Source organism: Maylandia zebra, linkage group LG4 (assembly GCF_041146795.1).
Source record: "Maylandia zebra isolate NMK-2024a linkage group LG4, Mzebra_GT3a, whole genome shotgun sequence".
In the NCBI taxonomy this organism is placed as follows: Eukaryota; Metazoa; Chordata; class Actinopteri; order Cichliformes; family Cichlidae; genus Maylandia; species Maylandia zebra.
Genome location: NC_135170.1, coordinates 30,330,731 through 30,356,841, shown reverse-complemented (window position 1 = coordinate 30,356,841; position 26,111 = coordinate 30,330,731). Strand labels below are relative to the sequence as shown.

Sequence of the window (26,111 nt, the reverse complement as noted above, 5' to 3'; positions counted from 1 at the left end):
AGAAAGTAAAAAAAAACAAAAAAAACAACAACAACAAACTTGAATTTCTGATTTTTGTATCGATAGTTTTGAACAATGCTATAAGTGTAGAGGTGAAACAAACACAAAAATGTACTGTACATAATAGTTTTAGTTCAGGGTTCAAAGATCCAAGTGCGTCTTTTTAAAATGTGTATTTTAATTTTTAAAATCTTTCAAACCGGCATAACTGTTTCAAGACAAGAAAGGAGATGGTTGTAAATATTGGTCCGACTCTGCAGATGGTCATGTCAGAAAAATAAATCAGCATACTAGCAACATGTTGGATTATTGTCAAGACTTGAGCCGTTTTCAGATCTCATTTTTCCAACCTGGTCCTCTGTGAGATGATACTGTCCCTTCTGCAAGCAACTAATCAGTGTTTAGACATGTACACCATACAGATTTATTTCCCCTGAGCACACCTGCATTACCTATGAGAGTATGATATGCACAGTCCTATTTGCAGAAAAGATAAGTCATTACCATCCTATGTTCTCACACAAGTCTCTTGTGTAACAAGTTGAAGCCTGAGGTGTCATTTTGTTCAACTGAGTCATGAGGATGAAAACGGCACTCTAATGTTCGCCAGAGGCAGCTTCTCAAATGCATGCACATGCAGTCATGTTCGTCCCTTAATCCCATGTATTACAATGGCATGTCAGCAAAGCAACATGCAAATAAATAACTGCGCATTCTTCATTGTGTAATTCTCTATTCAAACTGACTACATCCACACAAAACTGAAGAACAAAGCGTGGGCTGCGGTCTGCACTGACAAAGCCCGAGTGAAACGGTGTGTCTGAACTCTTCCCCACTCCACCGTGGGAGTGGGTGAAGAGCAGGGGTGATGCAAGCTCAGGCAGTGGCAAATTCTCATTTCCCTGCTTCAAAAAGCCAGCAGCTCTGTAGTGTTTTGTGCCCTGCCAGTCGAGGCTTTCCCTCTGCTCCACTGGTGAATACAACCTGACCCAGAATCCACTGCGGGGGAGCTGCAAGCGCAGACTGCAGGGCTCGCCTTCTGTTCAGTCTCTGCTTTCATGTGGAAGTGAGAGTGGGCACTTGTCTATGGTAGTAGCTGGGTGGGTGTAGGGTTTCAATGTGATACTCGCTACAAGTATAATTAAAGCAGCAGGGATAGCTCAGTAGGTAAAGTGGTCGCCCCATGATCGGAAGGTCGGCGGTTCGAATCCACTTAACGGCTACCCTGAGGTACCCCTGAGCAAGGTACCGTCCCTACACACTGCTCCCCGGGCGCCTGCTTAGTGGGCTGCCCACTGCTTCACTGAGTGAATGGGTCAAATGCAGAGAAAAACAAGTAATTTCCCCATGGGGATCAATAAAGTATCCATTATTATTATTATTATTAATTAGGCCTGCAAAAGTCTGTCATTCCCATTTTTACTTCTCTTTGACTATTTCACTCACAGATAGGGATGGGTACCGGTATCCGGAGCCATTATGGCACATTTTGGTGCTTTTTTTTCCTGAGATGTCATACACTTTGGATTCTAGCCAATCATTTTACCTTTCCAAGGATAGTAGGCGGGCCCAGGTATGTATGTTCTTTTAAAGCAGAGCGACAGATTAAAAATGCCCAAGGTGAAGCGGTCAAAAGTCTGGCTGTACTTCACAGCAAAAGATGCAAACTCAGCAGCCTGCAACAAGTGCTTTAAGGTGATACTGTGCAAAGGAGGTAACACCTCGAATCTGATGAAACACCTGGCGACGTATAGCGTTTTTTTTAAATTAATGCATGTAAGGTGAACTAGCAAAGACCGTCGTAGTTACATGCGGCTGTCTTCTTGTTTGATGGCAGATACTCCCTTCACCCTGGCCAAAAAGGCTAAAGCTAAACATGAGAGGTTTTTGGACAAAGTTTGTGTTTTCTATTCTTTAAGCACCGGTTCGAGCACCGGTTCGAGCACCGGTTCGAGCACCGGTTCGAGCACCGGTTCGAGCGCCGTTTAAGCACCGGCACCGTTTCAAAAGTACTGGTTTGGCACCGGTATCGGATAAAACCTAAATGATACCCATTCCTACTCACAGATACGGTCTACATCACCACCCTCCGTCCTTTCACTTGTCTTACTTCCGGTGCTCTGTCATACTCACTCACTATTCACCACTAAGTGCAAACTGGACCCGTTACCAATCAGTAATATTTGAATAACACAACTATAATGAAGAAAAATGCTTCATTTGCACGTCTTAATGTTCCTGTTTATCAAGTCTGACTATTTTGCACAGCATGTGTTGTTCTTTAGGTGATTAACTCCGTCTCACTGCCAGCCCTCAGTGGTTTCACCAGACACAGAAAAATATGATGCTTTTGGTGATTCCCCCTTTTATTGCAGAAAACACGCTGAGAACTGACACCCACAAAAAAAAACCAAAAAAAACAAACACATTTTTGACTAATAATTAATTGTCTTTATGAAATTGCTTGTAAGAGAGATCTTACAAGCAATTAGCAATTAGCCTTAATAAAAGGATTTAGTAATAATAAAGTGCTAATTCACAACAACAACGATCTCAGAAGAGTTTTATATTGTAAAGGCTCTATAATATTAACTCATTCACTGCCAGCCATTGGCAGTGAATGAGTTAAACCCATTGACTCATTCACTGCAATTGACGGCTATAGACGTCAATGGCAGTGAATGAGTTAAGAAGAAAATCCCAAAAATAAGAAAATCTCCTATGAATGAGCACTTGGAAACGGTGGGAAGGAAGAAATTCCTAAATTTTGCATCATAGTTATTACCACTTTCACCATTTTTTGGAGTATGAAGTGATTTCTTGGCTGGAGTGCCAAGTTAGCTAGTAAGGAAAGTGAATCCAAAGCAATATTTCACATAAAGCTGCATTATAAACTAAAAAAAGTAGGGAGACTTGTGCTTGATATATTATTTCTTTGTTATAACAATGCTTCTTGGAAATATATTTTATACAGTTGGAAAGCCTGTTTATTTCCCCCTAAACTGTGCCACATTTGTAAGGAAAATGCATTTGAAAAAATGATAAATAAAAATATAAGTAGTTTTCATGCCCTTCCAGGAAATAGCTGGAAATAGCATAAAAGTTGTAAATTTTTGCATGTCAATAAGTGAGATAAGTATTTAATCCCCTATAACCTGCAAACAGATTGCCATCTCCTGACTTCAATTTGTAATGTGAATAAAGTTTGTCCCCAGAGTTAATTTTTCCCATTAAGTCCTCTCACTCTTTAGTTTTGCCCACCACCATGGGCAAGACTAAAGAGCTGTCAAAGGACATCGGGGACAAGACTATAGACCAGCACCAGATGAGAACGAACTACAAGACAATTAGGAACAACTTTGGTGAGATCTGTGTTAGCAACAGAGTTATGTCATTTTATGGGGGGATCAGCCACAAGTGCAGTTTTATTTCTAAGATTAGAGAGATCTCATCATCTAATAAATGCATGTAAAATATTCACACAGCCCAAAACAGAACTAAAAATGTAAGCTTTGAGTGCAGTAAACTTTAGTCTTTTTAAATTTTCTCTCTTCATGCTCGGGATTATTAAATTTGATCCTTTGACGTGCATGCAGGAAAAACACTTGACATGTTGCATTCATACCTAACGTGTATGTAACCTGCATGGAAAACTTGAGTTGTAAGTAACAGATTAACAAATACTTAGTAGAAATTTTTCATTTGCACTGCTAAGCTTTAGCTGCTGATAAGCAAGTAGTTTATATACAGAAAATCTTTCCAAAAAAACTTTTCATTTAGGTTACTTTTACATTTGCTAATATATTCCAATTCACTTGCACCTTTCGTGCATCACTGTCTATGAACGTTGCTTTGTTGACTACAAAAACATTTGGAACGAAGGAGAGCTTCAACTCAGCCTTTGAGAGTTTTCATAACATCCCAGGGCCAATTAGGAAAGTTCTGCAGCAACAAAGCTGAGATGAAACCTTCTTCCATCATATGTATGCTTAGCATTACTAATGAGTACCACTCTAAAAATGTTAGTGAAAAGCTCCAAAACACATGAACAGCATTCCACAGAACCCCCTACAGCTGATTTATGATGTGAGACTCAGAGATAACTGAACAACAAAAGTCTCCAAATGACTTTTTTCCTTTACATTAATATTTTAATGTTAATATTTTGACTGCAGTTTAAGAACAGCTGCATGCACAGAGGGAGCCTGCAATAACTGCACAGGAAAACCATGAGACACAAAGCAATCAAAAAGATCCTTTTATAAATATGCAGGTGCATACTAAATGAGCATGGCACGAATTTCTTGTGGGACTGTGTGTTTTAATGACTGTGACTCATTTGGCCCTGGGTGGCCCTGTCAGGCCTCTTTTCTTGCCACTGACTGAATGCTGCTGGTTCTGTAAACATAGACAAATGTATCCTACAGGAGTGCCGCCCTGCAGCTCCCCCATGCCTCAAACTAATGAATTTTTAAAGACAGCATCAATCAAACTGCAGGCCAGATCAATAGACCATAGAGTGGATTTCGTCAGCACTGCAGAGAAAGGTTTTTGGTATAAACATTGTTTCCACTGTCAAGCGACAAGCACCCTTTCACTTCAGCCAAGCTCCACAGTTACCAAGGCAGTCAACCAAGAGTATAGCAACAGGACTAAGGCTGCTCTGTCCAGTAATAGAATCTTATTAAAGAGCTTAAGTGCTTATGATGGCAGGGTGTCTTCTACACAGTACTGTTTGTCTGGCAACATGGTTAATTAGGACATCTGATATCCACTCAGTCAGACCTTCACCACAGTAGCTATTGACCATCATCCATTTCATTTAATTAGAATTACAGCTGAGCCTGGGCCTGTCCAGCAGTGTCATTAACTAGCAGCGTACCAGCAGCGATTTACCAAGAAATCAATACACATTTATTTGGATGATTTGAGTATTTGGTACAAACTGAGCTACCACACACAGAACATTGCCAGTGTTTTTATTTTCTTTTAAGTCACAGATGGCAAACTGTACTTGTGGCTACAGATGCAATAAATGGGTGGAAAAATATGAGACAAAGATATAAAACTTCCAACATACACAAGTGGAAAAGGCATGTAAACCTTCAGTGATAAATGTGAAGGTAAAATTAGGATTAAGCGTTTTCAGTGGAATGTCAGTGACGTGTGAGTGGGTGCCCTGCTTTTAAGTAGATAACACCGATCCATTAAAAAAAAAAAAAAGAAAAAAAAAAGTCCAATCTTCACAACACATATCTAATGATGTGGCATGTCACTTCAGAAAGTGGCTTATTTTTGTTAGGCTGGAAAAGGTTATACAACCATAACAAAAGAGTCTCGACCAATTTGCAATCAGACTGTGCACAAATGAAAGAAGTTAAAGTCCTTTGTTAACCTCCACAGAAGTGGTCGGCGAACTAATATGACTTCAAGAGCAGGGCTTGCAGCAGTCTGGGAGATCACAAAGGAACCCAGGACAGCTTCAAAGCAACTAAAAGCCTCTCTAACATTGTATAATTCCAGGAGACTGCTGTCCATCTGCAGATTTCTAAAGATTTCCCTTTTAAGAGCCAGATTGTTTGAGAAATATTTTATTTTAAATTGAGGCTAAAACACAACTTTTTAGGTTTAAATGAGAAGCAGTGAAAGGAAAACACTGCAGTCTAGTAGCGTTTTCCTTCTTTGAAACCATTCCGTAAGTGGCTTTCTTATGATTTGTTTATGTGCTGATGCATGCATGCATGCATGAGCCAGCACTACCTGCCATCACTCAATTTTGAATTAAACCAGCAAATTATAAGGAAAAATGAACAACTTAAAAGGTAATGCAAGTTGTGCTATAACAACACAAATCACACAAGCTATTCCACTAAAAAATGGTTACAGCAGAATAAAGTTGATGTTTTGGAAAGGTTACAAATGCTGTAAGAAAGTCTGAAACAAGCAGCTCAAATCCCTCCTATCTGATGTGCAGGAATAATAGACAGTTACAGGAAATGCTGAGCAGCAATTTTGGTATAACAACTCAGTTCTGCCATATAGTGAATGCAAAGGTTCACATACAGAGTTATAATACTGTATCATACTTCTCCTTAAGGAATTAAAAGTCTCCAAAGTTGGTTTTCCCCCCCCCCCATTTATTAAACTGGGTTCTATTTTTCAGGATAAATTCCAGTTACATATTTTACTTATTAAAGCATATGATGTCCACCAATGTCAGCAGTTCCTATATCCAACCTACTTTCATGAATACTAAACAGATGGTAATGCTATTAAGTTGGTAAAGAAATCTCACGCAGGCCTAGCTGCCAACTTTTAAATGTTGACTGGCAATACAAGTGATTTTGAATTTTCCAATATTTTTTTCATCTTCTTACTCCTTATATTTCACAAAGCTTTAATGTATTCATACTGGATAATTATGGTTATTACTAGTCTAGTCTAAGCAATCTAGGTTAAAAGCATGGTACCAATTTCGGGTTAACTCTGCATTATGTTAATTTATCCATCCGTGCAGGTCCATCCACTCTAACTTCCTATATGAATAGTAAAGTAGTGGATCTATCAATTTAAAGTCTTGGCTTTCTCATCTTCTCACTCTCCCTTCGGGTTTTGGGAAGCAAGAAATTGCTTAAAGATTAAGGACAGAATCTAAGCAGGAAGCAATTTCTCAGCTCTCTGGTGCAGTGATAAGAAATCGAGACGGGAGTAATCCCTTATATCAAATTTGATTCAATTTAATACAATTAGATGTAAATGTTGGGAGGAATACAAAAGAGGCAATATCATTAAAAAAGATAAATGGACAGAGACGTGCAGTTAGAAAATGAAGTGAAATGAGAAAGAAAGTAAGTAGAAATATTCATTTGTTAGTTGTATTACTTTTCAGTCATAGTGTCTATTAAAAAGCAAAAGTAAACTGCTGAGGAATTGGAAATATGGAAAATGTACACAGAGCTCACAGAAATAACGGGCTAATTGGGGAACACAGTAGACAGATGTCTTAATAAAAACACACAGTTCTGCCTGCAAGCTGGAAATCCCATGTGAAGTCAGGAGGAACAAAGGACAGGGTCAAAGCACGTGGACAGTTCAAAAAGCTGGAGGCTCTATACGACGCTGAACAAAGAACAATTTCCAGGACGCCCTTGTCCTATAATTTCCCTGCCTTTAATAAAAAACATATTTGAGATATTCCAAGTCTGCAGTGACTTGATCTCGACTCAGATTTCAAAATTACATTTCAGCCTTTTGCCTCTGGCTCACAGAAACTGCATTCCCCATGATAATGTTTATTAAGAAAAAAGAAACTCACAAAGACCACAGTTGGGTGAAGATCTAAAGAAACCTCCTCTGATAAATGACTTACGTTGTATGTAAGCTTTACAAATGTGAAGTGAATTTTCTGCTGGTTACGTCGAATTACAGCAGGCTTTGCCTCAGATGAGTGAACAGAGCGTAAAAACTGAATGTCTGCAGAGGCAGGACCGCATTAACCATCTGAAATGAGTAGTTCTACTACTGTAACGTGGATTTAAACACGGCACCAGAGTTTCTCTATGCATCTTTTAAAACTTATATACAGTGTGCATTTAAAGGAGACACGTGACTGATGACATCAATCATTAAATTGTCCTCAAAAGGATTTTCGGGTCAATTTTCATAACTAAAATGTAACATTAATTCAATATACATGTTTCATGTAGTGCTATCCATCTATTATAATGCTGATTGTGTGGTGGCACAGGCCCATGTTAATTAGTGGACTTGCCTTTTCTTTCCTCTTTTATTTCTTCATACAAGTCTTTCAAGTTGTTTTTATGTTTGAAATGGGTAAATGCAGAAAACAAATAGATAACTAAAGTAAACATTTTTCTAAAAATATAATATAAAATAAAATACTAATGCCAAAATGCCAATCACTAATCATTTTGGTCCTCAGACAAAGCAAGGGGTCAATTTAGGTCTGGTGGGTCACCGGTTTGTAATACACGAGCAGAAAACCTGCAGAGTGCACAAAATCAGAACCTCCACTAAACACAAAATGATCATAATTAATACACCTGTGCTTTCCTTCTGTGAGACGATAAATTGTCTATTATTGTATTCTCTCACATTAAATGTGACTCAGTGCCTTTAATATTATTGCACAAATATACAATAAAAAACTGAATTCTCCTTTTTAAAGTAGATTTTAGCTCAGCCTAAAGAGAAACAAAGAGACAGTAGGCTCAGAGAGCAGCAGCGCAATAAAGAAAATAGCTGGTTTCACTCTAAAATGATCATCTACACACATATCACACTGGCATCAAACTATTAAGATAGATGTCATTTATGATGGCAACAAGCATTTACAATTTACTTTATTAGGTGCACCTGTTTAACTAGTAGGAAAGATGAGAAAGCAGAAAAGCCATGATCACTGGTGTCAGACGGACTGGTTTGAGCATTTTAGAAACTATTGATCTGCTGGGATTTTCCTGCACAAACATCTCTGGCGTTTACAGATAATGGTCAAAAAATCCACTGAATGCACAATAAAAACCCTGAAGATGGGTTATGCAAGCAGAAGCCCATGTGAGGTGTCACTTTTATCAGCTAAGCATTGTTTAAATGCCACAGTTAACCCGAGTATTGTTCCTGACCATGTCCACCAGTTTGATAACTGGACTGCTTCTTATATAGCACTTTTCTACTCTCCCGGAATACTCAAAGCCACAGTGACCCAGTCACACAAGCACTGTCTTCCAAGTTTCTTAGTGATTCCTAACTACCATTCATACACATTGGACACGTCGGAGAGCAATTTGGGGTTAGTATCTTGTCCAAGGATACTTGGCATGCAGACTGGAGGACCCAGGGATCGAACCAATAACCTTCCAATCAGTAGATGACCTGCTCTGCCTCCTGAGCTACATCTTCTGATAGCTTCTTCCAACAGGACAAAACATGTCACAAGGCTCAAATCATCTAAAACTGGTTTCCTGGACATGACAGTGAGTTCACTGCACGCCACTGTACACAGTCACCAGATCACAATCCGGTAGAGCACCTTTTTGATGTGGGGGAATGGCATTTACATCATGGATATGCAGCCAACAAATATGCAGCAACTATGTGATGCTATCATGTCAATATGGACCAAAATGTCTGAAGAATCGTCCCGTCAGCTTGCTGGCTCTATCCCGTTTAAAAAAAAAAAAAAAATACAAAATAAAACAACTATCATTTACACAGTGCAGAAGACAGAGTTAAGAGTTAAATAGTGCCATGGTGCATTACAACAGATTTTTTTTGCATTATGCATTAGATATGTAAACAGTTTTCTAAAGTGCCACCTCTCACACTCCTGGCTTTCCTGTGCCTTGCTAAAATTTAGGATGCTTCAAACCCATTTTCCCCCTTTTAAATGTAGGGAAGACACCATGCTTATATTAACTGCCCTGTGCACAGATTCAGTAGCTGAGACACACACACACACACACACACACACACACACACACACACACACACACACACACACACACACACACACACACACACACACACACACACACACACACACACACACACACACACCAATCCAATCATTTCTACTGTGAGGATATTTTCATTTTCACGTTTGTAAAAGTACACCCAATGTAGAATCTGGTCTCTCTAATCAATAAAGACTAAATATGACAAAAGGCAACCTGGTAACATTGAAGGCACATTTTATTGAACCAAAATTTGCTTGAGGGACTTATTGCACAATTACTGTGGTGTTGTTAGACAAATCATCATTACACATGGACAGAATTTTCAATGTTTGTGAAACCTTATATCAATAGAAGCCTTTATAGAAATGACCCTCTCTAAAATATGCCAGGCCTCGTTTATTCCTGAGCCAGTTTGTTCAAATGAATCTCCTAAAAAAGAACCTTTATTCTGGTGGTATTTACAAGATGGCAATTCACATTTTTAGTATTTAAGGTCAGGTCACATGATGGTATTTCAAATACATGTAATCTACAAATACTAGAATCATGCAGTACCCTAAAATCACCCTTTAATCTGCAGCAAAAGCAACAAAACACTTGCCTTTTTTCTCTGTTTGCCTACCAAAAAAGGGATTTCTGCACTACTGAGGAGACTAGGATGAGCACAATAAAGAAGCAGAGCTGTTTGGCTAAAAGCCTGCTCCATTCTGTGATTCTCAAGGACAATTCTATGTCCTATCCTCCACCGATTCCTGCACCCTTTATCTAAGCCCACCCTACCAAGCTCCATTGTGTTGTTCTCAGTTGCAGAGAACTTCCTGCAATTCCAGCTGCTTATAAATCAGAAAGCCATGTAAGCCTTTGGAGCAGCAGGGGCTGTAGATCCCTGGAGTAAAGCTGGGAACATTCAAGAAAAAAAGTTTTTCTTTGGGTCTCTCTCTTTTTAAGTTCCTCGTCACAGAAAATTGTCTTTTTAAACATTTGAAAAGCTAAAAGAATTTTATAAGCAGCACAGGTCTTACAAAATAGGGTCATTAAAGGCAAAGTATATCATATGGTAGCTCTGTGTGGAAATACTCGATATATCGATTCCAGTGATTCAGTCACGCCCAGCCATAGTTTACATGATGAGCTGAAACATTCTGTTCAGTTCAGGAAGAAAACACAGCAAATAAAGATAAACCTTTATTCTATTCTTGTTGTCCATATAACAAAGCCTTCCACCATTAATAACAGATATAGTGCCCTGGCACCAGGGACCTCAAGATCAAACTTATTCTTTATAATAAATTGTTATGACGAGGTAACTAAAGCTTGCTTTCTATTCAAGTTGAGCACTTTCTACTACAAATCTCATTTACCCAGAGCTTTTATCTATATTTTTCTAATGTGCACATACAAATGCATCAAAATGTAAAGTTGCATTCAGGGGGAGACTACGGGTTCAGTACTTCAACATGCAGACTGGAGACTTCACTATACAGACTGGAAGAGCTGGGGGATTGATCAACTGACCTTCCAATTGATAGATTACCCACTCTACCATCTGAGTCACAGCTGGAATTGAGGAACATAGAGGCCTGAACTACCTGCAACAGCAACTTCTGTATGAATGACACCAAATGTACCTTCTCTAAAGGAAAACATTGAGTCTGGCTTTGGTTTGAAAGTAGCTTAGGAGAACAAACTGTTCTGGTAACACCTGTTCAAGTCCCTGGGGAATTAGATACCATCCAAGCCTTTATATTTTTACAGTTTTTATTTTCAACACCAATGATGACTCTGATGTAATGTAACAGTCTGTCAGCACTGATAATCTTCTCGCAGTGGTCCTTAATTTCCTTGTAATCCTGTTTCAGTCTCTGCTTCACTGTATAGTGCATGAAGCAAAGATTTCTCCATTGTATATAAGCTCATTAAAGACTGGACTGACTTGCTTGTTTTTGTTGGAATGCATTTCACTGTTTGGGCTGTTTTTGCTTCTTTTTAAATGGCATTTATATGTTCAGAAAATTAATGTACACATATGTCTAGACCAATCACAGTACAGCTACATTATTCAACGACCCCGTTTGGCTGAACAAGCACAAACTCCACTGGAGTGTTCAGTGTGTGCTCCCAACTTGTTTTCACTGCCCCCAAGTGGCTGAAAAAAGTGCCCTGACACAAGCCCCTTCAAGGTGTACAGGCTCCACATTTTTCCCATGCAAGTAATTCACTAAATTGTTATAGGCACTACACAGAATTTGTGACTACTGGCTGAAATCAATAGACCATCTCATTCAACTGAAAGATCCACAAATCTTGTAACTTAAAATAAAAACTGCAAGCTGCAAATACATTCAATCCTCTTTGTATTGATGATAGAAGTGGAGTTGTTATGGACTTCTTTTTTTTTTGGCCAACATGTCTAATGTGTAATGATTCTTAAAATACATAAACTCATCTCATGTAACGAGCATTCTCAAACCACTTCAGGTCACTGGGACATTTGGGTTTGCACTTTACTCTTACCTTTTGCACAACATGTTTTGAAGTAAAGCCTCTCTTGTTGTATTTCTGCTTCCCCTGCATTTCTGATACAGATGGTGCTGCCATGCTTTCCTCCCAGCTTCAGAGTGCTGATAAAACAGAGAAAACAAAACTTTTTTTCCTTAAATCTGGGAAGCAATACCACCCCCGCTAAACACACAAGACAGGCATAGAGAATACAATAGGGGGTAGACTGGACAATAACATTTTCCATTATATTGCTGGAGGTGCTTGTAACATTTTTTTTCATCTTTATTTCCAAGCAAACACATTCTCATTTTCTGGCCCGAGCATGTTTGAAAGCAACGGCTCAATTCATATGGGAAAACATAAGGAAAAGTATTAGGTTTGAAAACGTATAGAGAGAGCATTTGATTAAATCTAAAGGATGAAAACAAATTTTATATACCCGTTTATGAAAGCACTGAATTTAATTTGAATAAAATAATATAAAATAACCCTGCAAAAAATTGACAAAATAGATTTTCTGCTTAAACAACCGCACCTGCAAGGGAGGCTGATGGAAACATATTTGTATAGCCGCTCTTTCAGCAGCAGGCATCAAACACAAAGACTGTTGTCAACCACTGATGGTGAAAAATGTTTCCCACCGTTTCCAATTAGGAGACAGCGAGGAATAAATAAAAATCACCAGAGCGCTGCTCTAGATCCACAGATTCGCTAAGACCATCCTCAACCATCCATTACAGAAGACAGACGCCCTCCTCTCCACATGTGAACCCTTAATGACCCTCCATCCCCTGCCCGCAGAGCTGCACAGGGCCACAGGAGTCATGAAAGGGCACAGGGGCTGCAAAAGAAAGCACCTCCTCCTTCCATATCAATCAGCTGAAGGTGGATAATCGCCAGCTACTACCCTTCCTTTACATTTATGTTAAGGGTTCAAGGACAATACCAGAAAGACTAACACGGTGTTTCATTATCGTCAGGAATCGGCTCATGTTCTAAGGTGACAGTGAGGAGAAAAAAACAAAAGAGTAGCAAGAGAACTGTGCATTTTTTACAACCTCCTGCCGGCAGCAGGACTCTACAGCTGGTGCACCAGTTTGTTACAAGTTCAGGAAAAAAACATAGCAGATGGAGATTTCTGTTACGATACAGTCCATTGGTTCTGATTATGAACAGCAGGCAAACCTTCCCACATTTTGATAGCACAGTAATTGCCGTTTAAGATTCGAGATTTGAGAGGTAGCTTTAGAAAAATCAGTGAATGTCTTACTAGACAGAACCTTAGCCTCACAATATGTCCACAAGAGAGAGAAAAACGCTTAAATGCAGCTAAATGTAACCTTACACATGGTGCCACTTCAAAGCTGGCTGATAATGATCATAAAGTATTGCAAAGGTAAGAGTAAAGTTTGCTTTAACAGACATAAGTTGGAGTACTCTACTTCCATGAGAGAAAAGATAAGCAGCTGCCCTCAGGCAAGGTAGATGAATGAGCAGCACATACCGAACGACTTTTTGTGGTTGTGGCTTTGAGATGAAAAATATTTTAGTGAAACTAAGAAAATCGATACTGCGGCTCAGAGTCCAAAAATAAAAAGACTTATTTTAGCCAAAAGCTGGCCTAGTTCTCTCTTGCCAGTCAGTGAATTCACTACTGTGCAGGGATAAACTTCAAAGATGCAGCTATACCAGGATGCAGCACAAACACCTAATGATGCACGGCAGTGACTGACAGGATTGCTCAAACATAAAGCAGCTTTTACTGGCTCTATGCTGAGGTACTCTGCTTTTAATGTTAATTTCCAAATTCAGAATAATCATCTCTGCCAGTGGTATGGATCAGCTCCGATAAAGTAGAACACACAGTGGATGTAAGACATTAATATATGAGAAACACCACCAGACTGCAGTACCAGTGTTGGATTGAATGACAAAAAACACACGTTACAACTTTGCACAGGGGCCATGCCTCTTAAGGTTGTACTCTATTAATTATTCTCCAAGTCTGGGATGAGAAATGGCCCTCTACAACTTTAGTATGGACTGAAAGAGCTGCAAAAGTTGCAGGTAGATCATATCATCAGGGGATTTGTCATTTATCAGGGTATTGTGGATTCTTGAAAACTTTAAAGACTTAAGATCCACGTTGTCTTAAAAGTTTTAAATGCCATTCTTTAAAAACAGCCTTCCGGCTAAAATTGAGATCATGCTGTTTCACGGGTCACTAATAAAGGAAATGTATTTATTCAACTCGATAAGGAGAAAGCACACCAATGACTCAATATTCAAAACTAGTTGTAATTAGATATTTAAAAAGAAAGATAATCCTTACATTTTATGATGATTTTAATAGGGAAATGTGTAACTGACCAAAAGTCAGACAAAACAGAACAAAGCAAAACGGACAGCATTTTGACACGTAACGGCAAAAAGCTTTCACAAAACTCCTGTGGTTACATTAATTATGGCTTTAGTCTGCTGTTTGTTAAACAGAGCCACACTATGGCACATGTTTGCTTTTCCAGACGACTGACTGGAATGAAGCCGCTGCTAATTAATGCTATTAGTTCCACCTATGCTTCTCTGGCCATGAAAAACACAGCAAGGGTCTAAAATGCAGATACAGTGGTGAGCGAAGCTAGAGACTTATTTACAGAGCACATTTAAAACCAAAAACGGAAGCGCTGATCCTTCTTAACCCAAATAAAAGCCCACTGTGTAGAAGTGTTTAGTGTAAAAATATAAAGACTTGAAGCACGGCAACAGTTTAAACACTTTAATTATGGAGAATAGTCCATTTTACAAAGTGTAGGCTGTTATATAGGCAGACTGTGAGGTATGATCCTTGGCCTTTTTTAATTTTAAATACATTACTGTCTCTGATAAGTATTTGTATTGATCTGCACTATAAAGATATGAATATATTCATTCATGTAGCCCAAAGATGCATCACCAGTTTCATGTGGCTATTTAAATATGGGGACAATTGAATTATTGCTGCTTTCAAGTCTTATCTCATCTTTACTTTTATTTTATTTCCTCAGTTTGTTTTCTATATTTCTAATAAATTTAGATTTTATACCATACTGTTCATACGTCTTGAGCAACACTGCATTTCTTTATATTTTGCTTTCAGCAATTTACTGAAACGTCAAAAAATACATGGAAATACAGTGTATAAAACAACAGCACTTTGATTTGATATGACCAATTTTGTTCTTCAAACCAGCCTGAACTCTCTTGGCAGATTTTCTTGCCATTTCTTCAAGCAGTCTCCAGGAATAGTTCTCCAGGCTTTTTGAAGTACATTCAAAGGTGTTCTTTGGATGTTGACTGCTTTTTGTTCCATTCTCTGTCAAGATGATCCTACAGTGCTTCAATAATGTTGAGGTCTGGGCTCTGAGGAGACCAATCCACAGTCTTCCATTTTATGTTTCTTTTTTTAAATCCAGGTATGAGTCTGTTGGTTTACAGTCATTACTGCTGAAGAATGGAGCTGTGGCCAATCAGATGCTTTCCAGATAGTATTGCATGATGGATCAAAAACTGACTGTAGTTTCCTGCATTCATAATTCTATAATTTTTGACAGGATCTCAAAGAGCACTGACAGCGCCTCCACTGTCTTTACAGACACTCATTTTTGTACCACTCTTCTGACTTCCAACTTATACAATGATAATGACATGAATAAAATTCAAAATTGGATTCAGCACTCTGTGAAACCTGCTGACACGGATTTTCATTCCAATTCATTCCAGTGAATTCTGCATAACTCATGCTTGTCTCCCCGTTTCCTTTCCTTTAGAATAGCTTCCTGACGGCCACCCATTTCTGATGGGTTTTTGGGAAAGTATTAAACTGAAGCAATTTGTGAACTTAGAAAACTAACTAAGCTAAAATTTAAAAAGAAAAAGAAAAAATATCCTTAGTTTTAGTATCCATTACTTTGGTAAATAATTGTGTTACCACTTGTCTGACGAGGAATTGACGGATATTTTTAGAGACTGTCTACAAGCCTGAGGTAATGGTTTTCAAATCATTTTGTTTTATTGTAATACTTGTACTGATTTTCCCAAATCTTGTTACTAATATGTGCCCTTCATACAATAATAATTAAAAACTAATTTTAAAAAAACCTAAACATTTGGAAACAATAAAACAACTAAACTGAAACAAGAAAATAAATTCTGTAAACTAATTAAAAATGAACTAAATGAAAAAATGAAATCAAATAAAAAACGATTAGAAAATATGCTGACACATGTTTTCAACTAATAGCACTTTGGTATTAAAGAGTATTAGGACCACATAGAGGGGAAAAAATATAGTGATCCTTTTTGAGAATAAAGTCGAAATTTCAAGAAAAAAGTCGAAATGTGCAGATAACAGTTGTTTCGAGACAAAATGCCGCAGCTGCGTGATATCAACATTGTAACTGAATATACTAAATGCGATGAAGTACAAATATTTTCCTGCCTATGAGTATATATGCAGATACATATATAAAGAAAAACGCGCAACAAGTTCTTACATAAATGTAATTAATTACCTTTACAGGTGTATTGGTAACAGCATCACTAGTAGCCCTAGTTTGCTAATTAGCTTCAGATACTGCAGTAACTTCAGCACGGGACCTGACGGGTGTGCCGAGTCACCTTCGCACAGGTGTTAGATGAGCAGTGAGGGTACGCCACCCAGTGTTAGCTGAACAGCCGTGTGTGTCACACTCGCTGTAGATATATTTCCAAAAGCAGCTTAACAGCCAAGCAAGAGCGCGCCGCACGCACACACGGTTCAAGCCTTCCGCATGCGCGCGAGACTAAACGCTACGCTGTCCGGCGCGCGCTGGGAAAAGTTTGATCATCAGTCACTCACCGACAGCTTCAGCGCTGCGCCTAATGAGCTGCTTTCCTGCGCGTTCACGTGCCAGGTCGGGAGATGTCGGTGCCGTCTCCGCGCTCCCGGCGGCGGAGCGTAAACTGTTTTGTCTCCTCACAGGAAACGACTAAAAGGACAAAAATGTCCAGGTAAGTCACCGGGAAATGCATAATTTGCGATCTTCTTTTAGATCAAAAAGTGGCCTGGGTATTAAAGCGTAACCTTAGAAGTATTTACTAAGTTTTAGCCTTATTTAAAAAGTTAGAAAGTCGATGTTTCTAATTGTGAAACACCGAGAGTAGAAAAGTTTTATTGGGATTTGATTATTAACTGAGAATCAGAGTAGAGGTGTGTCTTCATTGATCTCTTGTTCAAGAAAAGACGATAAGAGCATGAATATGAAAAGGGAACCCAAACTCACATTTGCAGTGGTGATGTTTAATTGCGTTGCTCTTCTCGGCTGTTCTAATGAAGGCCTTGTAGTGTGTGTGTGTGTGTGTGTGTGTGTGTGTGTGTGTGTCAGTTTAGATTTATGTTTAGATGGACTATATGTAGTATTCATAATATTATCACCAGTTCCAGTAACTTTTTAACTTAGGTGTTTAAGTTTTGTTGCTCTTCTTTTTTCCTCTTCGGAAGCCCCGAACAGTTTCCCTTAAAGAGTTACAGCTTGTGCAGTTTTAAAGTACTGACTGAGACATGATTATTCCTCATTACCGAAATGCTGTATTACCCGTGGAAGCTCTTTACTCACACTCTAAACTGGCTCTGTACTTACAATTTTACTTAAGAGGGGGAAAAAATGGCATGGTATTTTTTATTGACTTTTTATAGAGGGCTACTTTGAGTACAGTTTTTGCTTTTAAGCATATTTACGGTTTTTGCCTGACTTTTGAGATCTAATTAGTTACTGTAGCTGTCAGAAATTTTCACTGAAGTGTAATGAAAAGCTGTGCTGCTGCTCCTATTAACACAGACTGCACTAAGGAATGTGGGAGCGACTCTGTAGAGATTTTCCATGCCCCAAAATACCTCAAATCAATCTGTTTACCTCTGTTTCTCTTTTAGCAGAAGGCTTTACTGATTTTTCAGAAACCACTGGCCTGCGAAAAGACAAAGAGTCAGAAAAGCTCTCAGGCAGGAGAAAGCCCTGTATGATACGGTGAGTGTAACACAAATTAATCTGATTAGAGAATTACAGCATTCCATGGCACACACTCACAATCATCCAGGCAAATATGCAGGTTTACAATGTTGTAATGTTGAAAGTTCAGCTGCCCTGCCTAATAAGCTGTGCTTGTAACCATTTACAAAACCAAATCATTGCTTTTTAAGCCACCTCACAAATAACAAATCAGTTGTGCCGCACCTAGAGACCTGCATTATTATCCAGTGACAGCTGCGCTACAGAGAGTTTGCACACATAATAGTTACCAGGTATGGCAGGGGAAGTTAATGAGTGACTAGACTGGGCAGAGGGTGTATACTTTACAATCTGATAGGCTAAATGCCATCTATATTAAACTGTGGATGATCCAAAAATACGTCGGTAAGTAGAGGTCAGGAGATTTTCACTTTTGTTTAGACTGTGAGCTTAGCGACATGTCTGCATGTATATTAGTTACACTATTAATCAAAATGAGTCTTAACAGGCTTTTTCCACGAAGGAACTTTTAAGCTGTTGACTTTGTGATTTGCTACTGAAGATGTTTACCCAGTCTTGGAATAAGACTATGTAAATTGAACAGTCTGTTCCCATTACAAATACTGTTTGAAGTGCAAAACAAAGGGGCAAGTGCACTTAGTATGCTTAGATAAGGTTCTCTTTTATGTGTGTATTATAGGTGTACCTAGTTTAGAAAGAGACAAAACATTTATTGTATTCTCCTCTCTGGCATGCCTAAATTGTACTGCAACAAAAATTTGTGAGAGAAATATCCAGAAGTGTTGTGATAATGTCTCTCCTCTGTGTTTTCATTCAATCAAACTAAACCTACCAATTATTCTTTCCACAACAGATGAGCGCCCATCTGTAATTGAGCTTTGGCACTTTTCCCCCTCGACGAGTTGCCATCTACAGGAGCTGTGGGAGCCAGAGTCGCCATGGAGACAGTGGTGATTGTGGCAATCGGGGTACTGGCCACCATATTCCTGGCGTCCTTCGTTGCCCTGGTGGTGGTGTGCAGACACCGCTACTGCCACCCGCACGACTTGCTACACCACTTCGACTCAAAGTCAGTGAATCAGCACAAAGCCTCTAAATCTATGAGACATGAGTTTCTTCCAGTTGAATTCAGGGTCACAAAACTTTTACCACAATTTTTTGAAGCAAGAGAAATATCCGTACTGTAATTTTCCACAGACTTGATCTGGCATTTTTGTTATATACATAGAACAGTAATAAAATAAAAAAACATCCGGTTTTATTAATTTAGAAGTGCACCCTATTTTTTCACTTTGTCTTGGGACTTACCAACATTTGACAAGGCTTGGAAATACTGGGTTGGACCCCATTTACTTTTACAACTACCTGAATTTTTTGTGTTACTTTTTTCCAACTAGTTGCTGGAAACATTACTAAGAGATCTTTCTCCATACTGACATCATAGCATTGCACATTTCCTGCAGATTTGTCAGCTGCACATAGATGATGCAAATCTCCCATTCCCTTAGTGTTATTCTGCTGGAAGTAATCAGTAGATGGGTACACTGTGGTCATAAAGGGAGGGAGATGGTCTGGAAGACTGTGCGGTTTAAATAACTCTCAGTTCGTACCAAGTGGCCCAAAATGTGCCTAAATAAATACCCAACACTCCCTTACATCACTAACCAGAAATGTTTATACAAAGCAGAATAGATCCATGCTTTCTTGGTTTACTCCAAATTCTGACCCTACCATCTGAATGCCACAATGGAAATTGAGACAGACAGTTTTGGTGAGCTTGTGACAATCATAGCCTCAGTTTCCTGTTCTTTGTTGATAGAATGGTACCCAATGTGGTCTTCTGCTGCTGTAGCCCATATGTTGAGTGCATACCACGATTGTAACAAGTAGTTAACTGGGTTACTGTTGCCTTCTTGTCAGCTTAAAACAGTCTGGCTAGTCTCCTCTGACTTCTGGTAGCAACAATGTATTTTCTTCCAGAGAATACTTGCATATTTTCCCTTTTTTTAAAAAAATTTTTGAACTGTTCTTAGTAAACCCTAAAGATGGTAGTGTGAGAAAGTGCCGGTAGAACAGTGGTTTCTAAAGTACTTGGACCAGCCAGCCTGGAATCAACAACTATTCCATGTTCATTATCACTCAAAGCACCTTTCTTCCCCATTCTGGTCTTCGGTTTGAACTTCATCAGGTCGTCTTGATCATGTTTAAATGCAGTGACGGGTGCAATGCAATCATGTGATTGGCTGATTAGATATCTGGATTAACAAGCAGTTGAAGATGTTTATCTAATAAAGTGTGTGGTAAGTGTAAATCAGGCCTTTCATCATAATAATCTAGGCATATAGGAATATAATTTGGCCTTAACAAATGAATTTAATATGATTTAAATTAATAACAGTCCATCACCATTTAATCAGATTAAATCTGATTTACAGAGTAGAATACCTCCTTTTAAGGGACATGGTTTGTGTCTGTTCAGCATTTAGTCATTTGGTTTTTAAAAAGTTCTTATTTCTTAAAAAGTGTTTTGATATATTGCAACACATATATGTAAATACTAAATAATCCCCAATCTGCAGTTACTCTCTGCTGTAATGAGTCTTTATTCAGCTTCCTCTTACTTCTGTTGTTTCACAGACCCACAGTGGATCTGATTGGAGCCATGGAGACTCAGAGCGAACCTTCTGAGCTGGAGCTGGATGATGTAGTCATCACTAACCCTCACATTGAAGCAATCTTAGAGAATGAGGACTGGATAGAGGATGCCTCGTATGTCTTACACGTGTCATTGTAGAACTATAGAAGTTTACAGCTTTTATGCATGTACTGTTTTCTGTCAGGGATTGCAAATAATTTCTTGAGTTTTCTTTTCTCCAACAGTGGTTTGGTGTCTCACTGTATCTCTATCCTGAAGGTAACAGAAATATTTAACTTACTGATTTAGCTCTAACTTTAATTTATATGTCTGTTTAGATTAAGTAGGCATATCAAAGTCTTGAAGGGTTTTCTGACTTTAGAATGTCTCGGTTGTCAGCTCCCGTTCGTTTAAGTCACAAAAGCAACTTGTCTACTAAGCATCAAAGTTAAAGTTAAATATTGAGATTTAATGACATTTATGTAATTTTCTAATTGCTAGATGTTATTAACTTGGCTAACTGCTGCTGTTACAATTACTTCCACATATAGATATGCCACACTTTGACTGAAAAGCTGGTTGCGATGACGATGGGCTCAGGGGCAAAAGTTAAAGCACCAGCCAGCCTGAGTGATATTATCACTGTGGCTAAGCGGATCAGCCCAAGGTAACGTGATACACTCCTTATAACTTTATCTTGTAACTAAGATGGACTGACCATCTTTTATCGTTGTCCGTCTCACAGGGTGGATGACGTAGTCAGATCTATGTACCCTCCTCTGGATCCAATCCTCTTGGATGCCAGGTAATTTGATCTGTTTTTCCAGAGAGGTGTGACTTCGATAGCCTAATGCAAAAGACTTTCAGCTTCAGTGATTAGTTAGGTGCCTGAAGAAGCCAGGAGGGAGCAACAACATGACTTGATTTATCTGTAATAATTTTGGAGATGGCCAAATGGATGATAGAGGTTGGGATAAAAATGCTTTCCTTCCTTCAGCAGCTCACTGATTTGAATATGATTGTTTTATTCATTCTCAGGGCCACCGCTCTCCTCCTTTCTGTCAGCCACCTGGTCCTGGTCACCCGCAACGCCTGTCACATGTCCGGCAGTTTAGACTGGATCGACCAGTCACTCCATGCGGCTGAAGATCACATGGTGGTTTTGCGAGAAGCAGCACTAGCTTCTGAACCAGAACGATGCATACCTGTAGCTGATGCTCAGAGAGAACAGGCCATCTAAAGCAAACCACCTGGTTCGTCTGAAGAGTCAAAAAGGCACACTACCCAGACTCATTATTCATTCCAGATAAAAGGTTGTGATCATAGATGCAAGGACCATGAAATATTTTTAAAGTAACTTTACTACACCTACACACCTACCCTACTACACCTGCATAGTGATATTTTCAAAGTAGATCTCTCAGGCTGACACACATACATTTTTATGTAACCCTACAGCAGATATTTTTACAGCAGAATGTCTTTTGAAATGTCTTTGAGTGCCATCACTGAGCGGTAGGCCTAAATCCAGCCTAACTAGGCCTGCATAGTCACATGATGGCTTAGTCAGCTAATCCATTTTGAGGAAAATAATACCCATTAGCCAGTGAACCCACACTGGGTGAATTGAAGACTAACCCGAGATGGTTCCAATTTTGTAGGTCAGCTAGTCGTGGACGTTTTTTTTTTTTTTTTTTTAATCCCTCAGATACTCTTATGCTGTTAAAAATCACCCAACTGTGAATTTTCTAAGATCAGCAGCAAAGGATTTAGATATTATTACCACAGAAAAAGATTCTTCTAGTTGTGTTTCTTCCTCTTGAAAGTTTCTAGCCACACTGGCAAATATTAATATTAATTCAGATATTGCAATGCTGGTCTTACAATTAAGCTCTCAGTAGTTTGTTTGGCAAAAAAGAAACGTGTACAGACAGATTGTAGAAGACCCCAAACAATGTTTTAATTCTTTGACTTATTCTTGAGAGATTCCTCAACAACTTACCATGAAAGTTGGTATAAGATGATTATCAAACACAGGCCAAGAATGGCTGATTTAAAGCCAGCCCACTAATGCGGACTGCTCGTCTATTATACATATATTAGCAAATCTTGCATAGGACATGATGTTTAAGGTTGTTGTTACAGTTGCTGCACATGTGCACATCACTTTGCATTGTTCAGTGTCGGACTCAATCTTGTCGGTAGTCATTTAGGAACCTTATTTTCTGTGACAGTTGTTCTCCAGACGTAGAGCCATATTGTAAAATATAAATTACTCTAGATGGGAAAACTTAGCCTAATTAACAAAGATTAGCATGCTATTATTAGCATGTTACCATTTTCTCTCCAGTGACTCTGGACTTCGTGATTGCTAGACAGTAAGTCAAGAAATCCTGACAACAAAATGAAAAAAGTGTTTCGAACGCAGCCACATTATGCTAAATATTAGCATGCTAGCATTGTCAATGTGATCATGTTAACAAAATACTAGGGGTTCTTTTTGTTTGCTACTCTTGTTTCTGTTTTGTTTTAGGGTCTTTTTTTTGGGGGGGGGGTTATGTCAGAGATGGACAATGAACCAACCTGAGAGTGATATCTTAAAAACAAATAACAAAAAATTGCTGTAGAATCCAGCTGTAGCATCCCTTTCTATGTGTATACTACAAAAAAGAGAAAAAACCCACAAACATTAAAGTAGACTGACACATTCACATCAAAATTTGTTAAGCAATACATGTGTTACATAGATTGTTTTTCCTTTAATAAATAATGGGCTTCCATGCATCATTGAGAGATACAGTATGTCTTTGTGTACTGCTGTGTTATGAGGGTGTTTGGAACAGTGTGTTGATTGAGGTGAAACTGAATTAGCGTGTTGCTTTGAGCTAAAGGGACGTTATTGGAGCATGTCTACCTGTGCCTTCATGCATAGCTAATAGTGAATCCCCAAGGAGCCTTAATAAGGCATCGCTCCCAGCCACAATGAGCACATTGGCCACAGCTACAATACACATGGCACAAAGCTTTGTGCACACAAGGCTTCCAGACAAATGAACACATCAGTGTGACACGATTGTAAAGTACACGTCACAGATTACAATGCCATGTACTCTTATTTTAAGGTTCTTGCGGCAATCGTTAAGCAGGGAAGAAGAATCAAAATTGAGGAGAAACTGCAGCTCAGAACATTTTGGTGGAAAGATATTGATCAAGGAGGAAACATTTAGGAAGTGGTTAGCCTTTTTTTGTCTGTTTACATTGTTTATTAGCATTAATCTTTTTGTAAGCACTCCTATGTTTTCTTTCCAATGTTTGTTACTGATGTCTTTATTTTACTCCCATATAACCTTTTTTATTATCTTTCACTGATTTGCACAGACAGTAAAAAAGTTTGTTTATTTTCTCTCAACCATTTGGTAGCTTTAAAGAATGTCCAATAAAAAGTCCACACACTAATTTGACATAAATAAAAGTGATCTCTTTGTAGTTGTATTATGCTGTGAGCAATTCTTTGTGTGGAAACATGGTTCTTATGTCCCCCCCATGCCATTTTCCTTTCGCAGCAGACAAGGAAGTCTCTGCTGTCACAGCATCAGTCAGCCTCCAGTTTATTTCATTGTCTAACAAAACAGCCCTTTGCTCTTCTTCAGATCAATTTGCTTCCAGCTTGGGAGGGAGGCATATTCATCTCTCTTCATTTCCAAAATAGTCTGAAACATAATTGAAGTAATTTATTTATGGAGGAGACAAAGTAGAAATCAATTTTTAAATCCAATACAAATGTAAACATTAAAGTTGCGGCAAAACTTCCGCTCTATATTTATCATTAGCTTATAAACATGAGAGCATCTTCAGCATTTTCATTTGGAAAATCTGGTGAAGGCTGAAGCCTGCTGGTCAGGGGACATCACTGCAAGATGGTGACATCATCCATCAGTTTACCTGAAAGTCCTCATTGGACAGGTAGACCTCCAGGCGCTGGGGGTCCACTCCTTCAGGAAGGGGGCTCCGCAGCAGCTCCTCCAGAGGATACTGGGTCTTCATGAGCTGGGCCAGGGTGTCCTGCACCAAGGTCAGCTTCGCTCGCCCTGTATCACCCTGAGTCACACCCAAGGAGAGAGACATGGCAAAAAAATAGACATTAAATGTGTATTCTGTAAAGTTCCACAATGCTTGAAGATGTATTTAAGCCATTTGTTACCTCAGTTACTGACAAATAATTTTTTGCCAAATACCAGTGGGTTTTTTTTTTTTGTGTTGCCACATTTGACCTGTGACTGACACGTGGTGCCCTTTCTTAACTAATGACCACACTGAGGGGACTCATGATGGTGGGGCTGACCACTTTCAGATATGAGAGGTTCTCCACAGGTGAGGTTTAAAGTTTTGAACCATGTGCAAAAAAATGTAAAAAAAAATATTAGTCACCGAGATCCCCCTAAAAAAATTGTTTCCTTTTTAAAATTCACAGAGAAACAACAACAAAAAATTAACCTTGATTCTTGTGTGTGGCCTTAAAGTTTTAAAACCACAGATATCACTTCTGCAACTTTAATCTTAATTTTTCTTATATAAATGAGGTTTAAGGAACAATTAGACCCTCACTTCCTTAGTGTTATAGTCATTTTGAGACCTGTGATGTAAGGACAAGGCAATAAAATAAGAGTGAAAGAAGGAAAGCTTTGCAGGTTATTCAGCAATGAATCTTTTTTATCCCCAGGCATCAACATGAATTATGAATTTATCCAACCTCTGTATCATTTGTGATGAGCATAATTAAATCTAAAGTACCAAACACACATAGTGTTGTGATCTTGGTTGGAAAAGGTGCTGCTCATTGGCTAACTTATCTTAGATGCTACAAGGTCGCCTTCTTCTATGACACAGTTAAAGTTTGCACATGAGCCCTAAAAAGGAATGCTTTTTAATGTAATGTTAATGTTTAATGTTAAAGTGGGAAGAAATATTGATTAGACGAGATTCAGAGGTTGTTAAAATTAAACCAAATTATAACATTTGAGCTCATTTCTGGATAAACATGTTCATACCTGTGCATGAGGTTCAAGGCTTTTCTCCCAGCGCGGGAAGACATTAGTGAAGGTGAGAGGCTCAGCCCCCTCGAGGATGAGATACGCATGTGGCGGCCTTCTCTGGTTTATTTCTGGGATACAGAATAAACAATACATTTTAAAACTTATCAAGTTCTGTATGAAACCAACTCCTCTCCCTCAGTTCTTACTACCTTTGCAGTACTGCAGCGCTGTCTGCATGGCACACTTCCTCTCATGATGCCAGAGTTTCCAGGCTGAGGAGCTCTCAGTCTGCTCAGGCTGACCTCTCTGCCACAAGTAGACCTCCAGACGGTTGTCAAGAAGGAACAAAGCTGGCACGCAGACAACAAAGAGGGAAATTGGGCAATAAAGTGGAATTACATTAGACTGATGTTTTTGG

The 26,111-nt window shown here is 38.8% G+C and overlaps 2 protein-coding genes and 1 long non-coding RNA gene across 14 annotated transcripts in view; 1 reads left to right on the top strand and 2 right to left on the bottom strand.

The window, feature by feature from the left end:
- The window catches only part of LOC143418402 (uncharacterized), an 89,829-nt gene extending 72,992 nt beyond the window's left edge, over window positions 1-16,837 (bottom strand). For both annotated transcript variants that reach the window (XR_013098402.1, XR_013098401.1), the window contains exons 1-2: window positions 16,532-16,837; window positions 11,994-12,100 (exon numbers count right to left, since the gene is read on the bottom strand). This is a non-coding gene — a long non-coding RNA (uncharacterized LOC143418402). The remainder of the gene's footprint in view (window positions 1-11,993; window positions 12,101-16,531) is intronic.
- Window positions 16,838-16,870: 33 nt separating this feature from the next.
- On the top strand, window positions 16,871-24,146 carry tmem98 (transmembrane protein 98). Of its 2 annotated transcripts, none has more exons than XM_004552379.6 (8): window positions 16,871-17,009; window positions 17,929-18,022; window positions 18,879-19,094; window positions 20,663-20,794; window positions 20,906-20,939; window positions 21,212-21,327; window positions 21,406-21,465; window positions 21,699-24,146. In XM_004552379.6, the coding sequence occupies exons 3-8, from the start codon at window positions 18,964-18,966 to the stop codon at window positions 21,898-21,900; spliced, it is 675 nt and encodes a 224-aa protein (XP_004552436.1). In that variant the 5' UTR covers window positions 16,871-17,009; window positions 17,929-18,022; window positions 18,879-18,963; the 3' UTR covers window positions 21,901-24,146. The 2 variants fall into 2 exon arrangements, with proteins under 2 accessions (XP_004552436.1, XP_004552437.1); XM_004552380.6 differs by having other exon boundaries at window positions 16,905-17,009; window positions 17,932-18,022.
- A 106-nt stretch (window positions 24,147-24,252) lies between these two features.
- svilc (supervillin c) overlaps window positions 24,253-26,111 on the bottom strand; it is a 29,980-nt gene continuing 28,121 nt past the window's right edge. For all 10 annotated transcript variants that reach the window (XM_004552381.4, XM_004552385.4, XM_004552384.4 and 7 more), the window contains 4 exons: window positions 25,903-26,043; window positions 25,709-25,821; window positions 24,603-24,758; window positions 24,253-24,370 (listed from right to left, as the gene is read on the bottom strand). In XM_004552381.4, the coding sequence (XP_004552438.3) occupies window positions 24,281-24,370; window positions 24,603-24,758; window positions 25,709-25,821; window positions 25,903-26,043 (500 nt within the window). In that variant the 3' untranslated portion in view covers window positions 24,253-24,280. The remainder of the gene's footprint in view (window positions 24,371-24,602; window positions 24,759-25,708; window positions 25,822-25,902; window positions 26,044-26,111) is intronic.